Here is a 10,262-nt window from a genome sequence, read left to right on the forward strand (position 1 = left end):
TTTCAAAGCTTTTTGTCACGGGCGAAATTGGGCCCTGATGGAGTAATAAACACGTCAGACGTAGTAATCCTACTGCCCTTGACCCTGACCCCACCGTTTATGAAATTTATGAAATGCCTGGAGGGTGAAATGGTAATTTCACGTCACAATTTGCATGATGATAACGCGTCCCTTGCGATAACCATTAGCCCTTTTCCCCCTTCCCTTAATAAACCTCCCCCCTCCCCTCCATTTCTCTCGCCAACCCAAAATTTCCATTTCGAATAATCAACGACAACTGAAAATTTTCATCTCTCCAACGCCGATCGCTTCTCAGGGTGATTGAATTGTTTTCGTTGTCCAAATTTGTGATTGTTTTAAAGGTTTCTGTTTGAAGATGGCTCAGAGGACTGAGAAAGAAGAGACGGAATTCAAGGCTGTACCTGAAACCTTGACTCTCTGCATCAATAACTGCGGCGTCGTTGGAAATCCGGCGACAAACAATATGTGTCAAAAGTGCTTTAACGCCACCACAACCTCCAGTTCAACCACGTCAACGCAACGAAGTACTCGTGGTAGATCTGGCTCCTTGAGGTCTCCGACGAGGTCAACGTCTCGCGATGTATCGGTTGATCTGGTTGTAGATCGGACGGTTTTGATGGTTGATGAACAACCAAAGGAGAAAACGACGGCTAAGGTTGTAAATCGGTGCTCCGGTTGCCGGAAGAGGGTAGGTTTGACCGGATTCCGGTGCCGTTGTGGCGATCTATTCTGCGCGGAGCACCGCTACTCCGACCGTCATGACTGCACCTATGATTATAAGACCGCCGGTCGGGAGGCGATCGCGAGGGACAATCCGGTGGTCAAAGCGGCAAAAATTGTTAGAATTTAAATTAAATTATTATCCACAAATTTTTACATATGTTTGCCAAATTTGATTTCTTTGATCGAAAACTTTTATAAACTTAGGAGATCAACGCTCGATCTCTTGTTTCTATCATCTCTCGTGGAAATTAATTATTGAATTTAATCATCTGCTTGGAGATGAGATAGATTGATTGATCGAGTATCATCTGAAATTCTCCCGTTGGAATTGTTCTGCTTTATTTGGTAGAGATTCAATTGTTAGGTTTCATTAGTATTGTTGTATGATTGATCATCCGGTGCTCAAAATCAATTAGTGTAATATAATTAATGAAAGGAAAATCTTCTTCAATTTTCTTGATTTGTTTAATCTATTGTTCTATAATCCATATTATGAAACCATGTTCTTCATCAAGACCACAAAAGCCACCTAAAGCATAGCGACGGAATCGGACCTACGCACACAGGCTTTTAAGCTGTCCCGGTTTTGAGTCATTATCGGGTCCATCTTTTTTTGTGGGGCACCGGTTGGACCGGTAATTTTAAGTCTTAACTTGGCCATTTTTACAAAAAAGAAAAAGAAAAATACGGAGGCACATTTTAAAACAAGTGTTCCTGCTTTTGAACTCTTCAATATCGTAAAAGCATTTCTAGTAAAATGTCGCCTTTCAAAGAATTTTAATCAAATTTAAAAGGTGTTAACATCATGAAACCATGTGGTTTTAAATGTTTATTGAGATACAATTTACTTTATATTGAAAAAAGATTATTCTCTTAAGAAATAATTATACTCAAAAATATGTTGTACAAGAAGTCTAAAATATTTTGACTGGTAACATTATAATAGCATTTTTTTTTAAATGATTAAGGTGGTCTACTAGTTATTATCTGACATGGAACACTTTAATGGTTATAGTTGAGGGAGTAAAGGGATAACTCGTAAAGCTATTTGCTAGCTAATGATAACATATGATATAATATTAAAGGGTTGTGCAATAAGTATTACTCATTCATCAAATGGGATATATAAACACTAAGAGGAAGCCAAGGGGTACACAACAATTGAAAGGTTCATATAAGTCATACAGAAATTGTCTATTAAAATTGATAATATATTTAATATATAAAATGATATACAAAGTATGTAAAAAATTGAATTTTGTTTTATTATTAAAAGATATATTCAAGAGAATATAAAAAAATATATAATAAAGTCGTTAAAATGTTAGTTAAAATGCTATTCTAAGTATTTTAAAAAAAAAATAAGGTTATGAGTTACGTTTTAATTTACCTGTTATGAAAAAAAAAATCATAAAATATATTTAGCTAAGCTAGTTATGAAATTTTAAACATATATCCTCACACAACATTCTTTTTGTTTGCCACATATCACCATATTATTTTCTTTTCACCCTCTCAGATAGGAAATAGTTATATATGACTCCTCTAATATATACAATAATGAGTTTTAAGTGTACTAGATCAAGAAATATATAGAAATAAAGAAAAGAGAAACATGCACCATAAAATGGTCTTATGCAGAAAGGGTCAACACACCACATGAAGCAGTGTGATGTTCATCGCAGACACCTCATTTATTATTACTCCTAGTTGCCTAACGCATCTATCAATTTTATGAATATATTTTTTCTTATTGTCTTATCATATTTTCAATAATTATATTGAATAAAATATAATTAACTTCAATATTATCTAATAATTAATTATTTTTAAAAATGTTTATTTTGGAAATAAACTAATTTATCGTGATATTTATGAATATTTTATAACCATTCATTATATTTAAGCCTATATAATATTTTATAAATTAGAAATACTTATAAGTAACATTAAATAAAACTAATATCTTACAAATACTACTAATTATAGAATCACATTCGGTTTTTATATTGATGATACATCACTTCTTTGATAGTATGTTATCTGAAAACTGGCGTGCTCCTATATTCGACCTATTGACATATATAAACAAAGCGTCAAGAGCTATATTGGTTTTGCCCCATTGGTATTGATCTTCTATGCTTAAGTTAAAGCAATATTGCTTGTTGATGTAAGCTATCAACGGGAGAAAAAAGAGACTATTCCTACCTTATGACCTTTTTTTTTTTTTTTTTATTTTTTTATTATTTTTTTTTTTTTTATTTTTTATTTTTTATAGGCTTTAAGGCTAGTTACCTTCCTTTACTCGGTGTGTCCTCAGTGTGTCGTGGTGTTTTTTTTTTTTTTTTTTTTTTTTTTTTTTTTTTTTTATTAAATATAAGATTGTACTTTATACTATTATATTTATTTTATGTTTCACATATGTACGCTTCTTTTTAATAGCGTGCATTTTTGGGGATATGTTGGGCAAAAGTCTGACTGGTGTATATTTCATTGAGCTTGTTGTTGCTTGGTTGGTCGAGATTATCGAGCGGAATTTTACCCCGAATAGGTAGTACTGGGTCGGTATGATTATGATGATATCGTCAGATACATCATTAACAACCCCCCACCCACCCACACACACATACACATACGTGTTGAAAGGATAAAAAGTAGGTATCCAATTTTTATTATTTGGACTTAATTTCCATGTTGCTAGGAAAGTCGTCTTTGATTAAATGACATTTATTGATTGTAATCTCTATCATTCTCATCCATATCCTCCACATTTATGGCATTTAATGCTTGTAGGCCCCCATTTTTAACCATGGGATATGGTTGTTTAGGCAACGAACTTGTCACAATATCTTTTTAACTTTCCCATATGGTCGTGCGAATGTCGTCATTTTGATATGAAGTTAATGTCTGCATGTTGGGAAAATATATTGTTGACTATCATTTGTTTGTTGCTCATGGTGTTGAGTTACCTTTATCTTCTACTTTGATTGTTGAACCTCCCATAGGTACAATTGGATTTTACCTATGAAATTTAGATTATGGCTTAAGACTCCATCCTACTTCATTCTTCGTAGAAGTTTTAGCGTATTATAATGCTCATTTGGCGTAACTCTCCCCTAATGTTATGTTAAATAATACTTCTTTCAGATTATTCTGCGTGGCTTTTGGTATTCCTCTGGACATTTTGTTGTTTTAGTATTTTTACCATTTGAAAAGTATCATGATGGTTTTCTTTTGTGTATCAAAATTTCCCTCTTATTGATGATCTTCTTGGTACAAATAGTAGGTGGAAGATTAGGTTTTGTTGGGTTGATACATATGTTGTCTTTTCTTCATTCAGAACCATTTGTTGATGATGAACCAGAGTTAAGTCCTTGTCTGCATGTTTTTCTTTGTCATTTTAGACACGATTGTATTAAGAGATGTCATTTCCCTGAAATTGTTTTAGCTCGTTGCTGCATGAGCCTATATTGGAACGCACATCCTTTTTTGGCTCATTTTCTTGTTACGTGATATAATAGGTATAGGTGTTGCCATTAAATGCTTTGTCTTAATGATGTTGTATTTATGGTTGTAGGTGGAGAAAAGAGTCCTTTCAATCTTAAAACGTAGTTGCCGGGTTTAATTAATCATTGAGATCTAGTTATAGATAAGGTTTTTCCTATTGGTACTTCGTCATTAGCATCTAAAATTCTTGTTGGTTCCCCTATTTCTCTTGTTGGATTTGGTTCAAAACGTTTACGTTACGGAACTTCAATTATGGTAATGATGTGCTTCATGACGACATTTTTTCATATCCATTACTAGGTCTTTTTGGTGATGTTAACACTTTTTCTTTTGACCAAACTCTTGATGCATCTTGTCCTAATTTCTTAAATATTGATAATGGGTCTAACGCTAAAAACTGAAACATGATTCTAACAATAGAATAAACTTAAAACTCTTTTTAACTCACCAACGATCATTTTGCAAAGCATAGAAAGATTAAATCAACCACAGAAGGAAAAGTGTTACAACCTTTGATAATTTTGATTCTCATGGGAGATGGAAGTTGATAAAGTGATGCTTGAAGCTCCAAAGGAGAAGCTCTCTATAATGTATCCACCAAAGTAAGGATCAACCACCAAAACATGCTAGTCTTCACTTTTATTAAGTTGTTCTTAAGCCATTAAAACTTATACCAAATAAGCCTCAAGAAAAGTAACTTATGAACCTTCAAATATAACATGAAATTGAAAGAAAGAAGGAAATGGAAAGAGGCTATCCAACCAAAAATGACAGCCGAAATAGAGAAGAAAAGAAGTGGAAAATCTCCCTAGTTTTTGCCTCATATAATTTGTTATATAATTCGAAAAATGTGAGGGGGGACCATACCATCTAATTACTCAAAGAATGGCCTCAAAGGACACATATGGAGCTTAAATGGCATACCACAATCAATATTATTATTATTGTATGCACCTATGGTTTTGGTAACAAAAGTCAAGACCAAAATTTTTACACACTACATCTCATAACTTGGTAGTGACATCCCTAACTAAGTGGCTACTCAAAATGCCCCAAACGTTGTACATAACATTTATATTCATACCTTATAAATATAACTAGTTTTTTTCTCTTTTATTATTATTTTCTAGAAACAATAATTCCAATATGTTGGTAAAATATTATTTTCATAAAATAATGTTTTTCAAATTAAATACAAATTTTGATATTTATCAATAATCAAGATTATTCTAATACATAATCTATTAGTAGTAACTTGCTATAAGGTGTGATCCTATATGATCATATATCATTAGCAAATATCAATTTTTAATGACTCTTAGGCATACATATCTTGCAATGTCCTACTTACACAAGACTCATCATAGATTGATATAAAGAGTGGTGAATGTTTAACACTATTTCACTGCCCCCAATAACACACGACGAAGAATGTCATTCATCAATATCCAATTCCAAAAAGCTCACAGATACATTGATGTATAAGGTAAATTTACAAGTTATACCTTTGTTACAGATATCCTCTTGACCAAGAGACTTGGATCGCAATCTATCTCATTTGGTGTTCAACTGTGGGTAACACATGTTAGATGTCAAGTTCTCAATACATAGGATTAACAAATTACATCTTGATTACATAAGCCTCTTGCATAGTTCACACCACACCTGATAATGGCCTTTATAATTGTTTGGTTAAAGATCAACATTTGACTATATCAAAGCATAACACTCCCTACACTTAAGTCCCGCTATGTATCTCAGGTATTAAGGATACAAAGATAGTACCTTTTATGAAGTATTCTCACAAATGCGATATAGAAGGCGATCTTGATGTAGGTCAGTCCAATACTAGTTCTCTAACAAGTAGCTATGAATTTTGGTTACAACATATGGCATACTTTCATCTTATAAGAGACAACCAATCTTAGTCTTACTTCATAACCGATCCACTATTATAACCGACTACGAACATTTAGAATTATTAAAGTATTCAAGGATTAAACATGTTAATATCGAACACAAAAATATTGATATGAAGATCATATCCCAATATATCAAACCAATATAATAGTTGTTGTCTTTATGTTCCAATATCCTAATACTAAATTTGTAACGACCCAGATTTCTATACATCTAATCTATGGGAAATATCATAGTTTTCATACAATTGTGGAATTCTACTATATATAAAACACTTTACTTCCCAAGAATGATCATGGATTTACAATAAAAATCTACATACAAATGAACACACAAAAAAGTACATTAAATAGCATCTTACTATCTATGTCTTCCTTGTGCTCATGTCTTCTCTTCTAGTACCACAACAACTACTACCTGAACCTACAAAATATAAATATTTATGCAAATTTAGACACAATGTGCCTGGTGAGTTATTCTTCTATATTTTCTTATTTATCTTTCTTCTATATTTTCTTATTTATCTTTCTTCTCTATCTCATACTCTATCATCTGATCTCTTTCTTTCATATCATACACTGATATCTTTCCTCTTCTCATCTATCTCATTTATCTTCCTTATCTAATTTTTCTTTCTACTCTCTCTCATCTCATCTATCTCTTAACTTATTCTCACACTCTATCCATACTTTATCTTTGTCTCTTCACTACTATACTCTGTTTTATATATTCTCTAGTATTTTTCTATCTCATCTCCATGCTCTAACTCTTAGTATGACTTTACATGCTCTGCTTACTCTTCATCTCTCTCTATTCTCAAATCTAATGCCTCAACATTCTTTTCTCATCCGGACCCACCGATCACATCTCATACTCTAGTCTCATCTATACTCTAACGGAAACAATATCCCACTTTCATTGTCGGTTAAACTCGTTTGAACTCACTCTTCACTCTTATGATAATTCATGGATCCTTAATCTTTCTTTCTACTATTGAATCCTTTATAGATTCCTGACACTTAACCCCTCATGGGTTACATCTAAGTTCTTATAAAGAACTCTCTTATCTTGTTCCTATTAAAGAACCTTTTCTCTATCTTCTCTAACCATACCAATCAGAATTCCCGCATGAATTATCTATCTACATCCCAAAAGGGACCCTATATCTATGTTTGCTAAGGAACATGTAACACCCGTTCCAGGTATGAGTTAATTTTTAAATGTTCTACTTTTATTTTGGGTGGCCATGATGTGGTGGAACTTCACCACGATGTGAAATTATTGTTTGATCACAGATTTAAATGATTTACCATGGCATGGGAGGTGTTTTTGGAGAAAACCCTAATTCTTGGGCTTTGGAACCTATTTAAAGAACATTATGGCTAGGGTTTCATGATCATTCAACCTCCATCACCCTATCAAGCTTAGAAACCCTAACCCTATCCTCTATTGCAATTATGAATTAATTTTAGTATTTTTGTGACCTTTAAAGGAGAAAGAAGCATTTGGTGTTGTGATTTACCTTACAAGCATCATCTCCATCTTCTAACATATGTTTTGGACCTTGGTAAGTGTCTAAGACCCAAGATTTTCCTTTCTAAGTTGCTAGATCTTTAGATTTGGTCCATTTTCTTCTTGTCTTGATGGGTTTGAGTGGTGAGTTTCATAAAGCTTGCAACTTTATGAATCTACATGCCATTTGGAGTATTTAGTGCATTGGATCTGAAGTAGGAATGAGTTTTGGTATCATGCATGGAATTTTGTTCATTAATCCATGTTTAAGTATTTGATGACTAATCCATGTTGTGTTTTTGCGCTTTTTGGACCTAAGAGTTGAGATCTTTGTCTCCTGGAGAGTCTTAAGGGATAAAATTGGAAACTTTATCCATTTAGACCATAGAATGGACCTGATCTGAGATTTAGAGCCCTTAGAGTGGAAGAAAATGACTTAACCCATTAAGCTGTTAGGAACCAAGTGTCTGCGACTTGGCCTTAGATCTTCATGACCTGACGACTGGGAAAGAGCCATCTGTTTTGTCGTTTCGCTGCCATGGTGTGGCAATCAACTAAAGGTTTACCTTTGACTTTTGACCATTGACTTTGACCAAGTTTGTCTTTAGGTCATAAGGGGTAATTTGAGTAGTCGTATGAGGTTTGAGTAGTAGAATGAGGCTTGGTCCCTTTTTATGGTATATATGATTTGTAGAGCCAATGTTTGGAGTAGTGATCAGTTCAGTTATCTGTCAGACTGTGATGTGATTTTCCTTACTATACTCGTGGTTCGAAGGAATCAATGCCGACCCATTAGTTTGTATAATGTGTCTATGTATATAAGATGTTGTTATGCTGTAGTGTTCTGGTACATTGGTAGATTTTCATGATTATATGTTTGCTGGTTATATGTTTATTTGTTGCATATGTTGACATAATGTGGTTGGGTTTAGGCAATACTGCTCTATACAAAAGCCAACAAACCTAGGAGCAATCTAGACATAAGTTGAGGGCTATGAAAACAAACTAGACTTATGTTGTGGGCTTGGGAGCAATCCATACATAAGTTGTGGGTCGGGAGGGCCATCCAGAATTATCTTATGGACTCATGGGTAATCCATTCTGATGGTAGTGGACCTAGTATGTAAGACTTAAGTTGTGGGCTTGGGAGCAATCCATACATAAACTGTGGGTCGGGAGGGCCATCCAGAATTATGTTATGGACTCATGGGTAATCCATTCTGATGGTTGTGGACCTAGTATGTATGCTATTGTATTTTTGTGTGGTCGTACTTTTAGGGAAACTCACTAAGCTTTGGCTTATAGTTTGATTTTATGGTTTCAGGTATATCAGAGGACAGGGGAAAGGCGAATGCGTGATTGTGCACATCATCCTGGATCTTTATCTGACTTATGATTTTGGGATACCCTAATTAATAATTATTGTTTTGGAACTATGTTTTGTATGAATTATGGATTTTGAGATGGTTTTAAAAAAAAAAAATTGTCATGAGTTTTGGGATGTTACAAGTTGGTAACAGAGCTCTGGTTTGCACACTTGCATGATTCTAGAATCAAACTATGGATCTGCAAATTATGTGTCATAATTAACTTCAAAATAACTAAAGGAGAGGATGCAATGTGTATAATTAACCGAAACCAATGAAAGTTTTCACAAAGATACCGACACTTATTATGTGTATTAATGATATGATTAATATGCATGTTAGAAGTTAGAATAAGGATCTGCTCAGGGTTACATGCTAGAATGCCTGGTTAGGAAAGATGTATTTTCAACTAATATGTGAATTGGTAGATATGCTTGATAGTGAGTAGGCTGATGATTATTAGGGGTTATATGTGAGGATTGCTTGATCTTTATGATGCCTTATTGCATGTAGAGCTTTTCTGCTAAAATGCTGCTTGTTTTGTGCTTTTTAGGACTCATATTGATGTGACTTAACTATTTAATGAATATGTTAAGTTACCTATTACAAAGGTTAAAGAGTCTTAGAATTATTGATTTGGCCCTATTACGCAAGTCTCGTTTGAGGCCAACCGTTTTAGGGTTGAGTCTTTTAGTCGAATGATTATTTAAGATTGGTTTCATGTAACTGTATTCATGAAGTAGTTAGCAGACATTAATAGGAGTCTTTCAGTAACTGATGGCAGGGTGAGGTAGGGATCTTAAGAGAGCCTAGGAAGTGCTTTAGTATGAATGGTGTATTGTTTAGTGGGTCACGCCAGTAGGGTTGGAAAGGAGTTAATCTGATCTCGGTTTTGATAGCATTCATGCTAATATTGAATTTCCTTAATATAGGAAGTTTGGTTTAATAAGTTTAGCAAATGAAGGATCTGTCCGATTAGTTAAGATTGGTATATTACTTTGAGAAGGTTTTATGGTTGGAATGTTTATTGATATGGATTGTGATCACAAGATGGAAATCTTAGGGTCAGCATACTATGGATTGTGGAAGTATAGTGGAATTCTTGAAGTAATTAGGGAGTGACTATTTCCAAGTGGGGGAGAACAGACTGGGCGTATCAGAAATATTTTCAAGTGTAGATTAACTTGGAGTTTGTATCTAAGGACATGAAGA

At 33.8% G+C, this 10,262-nt stretch overlaps 1 protein-coding gene across 1 annotated transcript; it reads left to right on the top strand.

Annotated features, from left to right (window-relative positions):
* Nucleotides 1-201: 201 nt before the first annotated feature.
* SAP5 (A20/AN1-like zinc finger family protein) lies at nt 202-1,195 on the top strand. The gene has a single exon (XM_078993192.1). It carries the CDS (start codon nt 377-379, stop codon nt 869-871), a length of 495 nt encoding a protein of 164 aa, XP_078849318.1. The 5' UTR covers nt 202-376; the 3' UTR covers nt 872-1,195.
* The last annotated feature ends 9,067 nt before the right edge of the window (nt 1,196-10,262 follow it).

This window comes from Lactuca saligna, chromosome 1, assembly GCF_052625555.1.
Source record: "Lactuca saligna cultivar CGN05327 chromosome 1, ASM5262555v1, whole genome shotgun sequence".
In the NCBI taxonomy this organism is placed as follows: domain Eukaryota; kingdom Viridiplantae; phylum Streptophyta; class Magnoliopsida; order Asterales; family Asteraceae; genus Lactuca; species Lactuca saligna.

Coding starts and splice junctions, on each gene's coding strand:
- SAP5 (XM_078993192.1), top strand. CDS start 377: ATGGCTCAGAGGACTGAGAAAGAAGAGACGGAATTCAAGGCTGTACCT.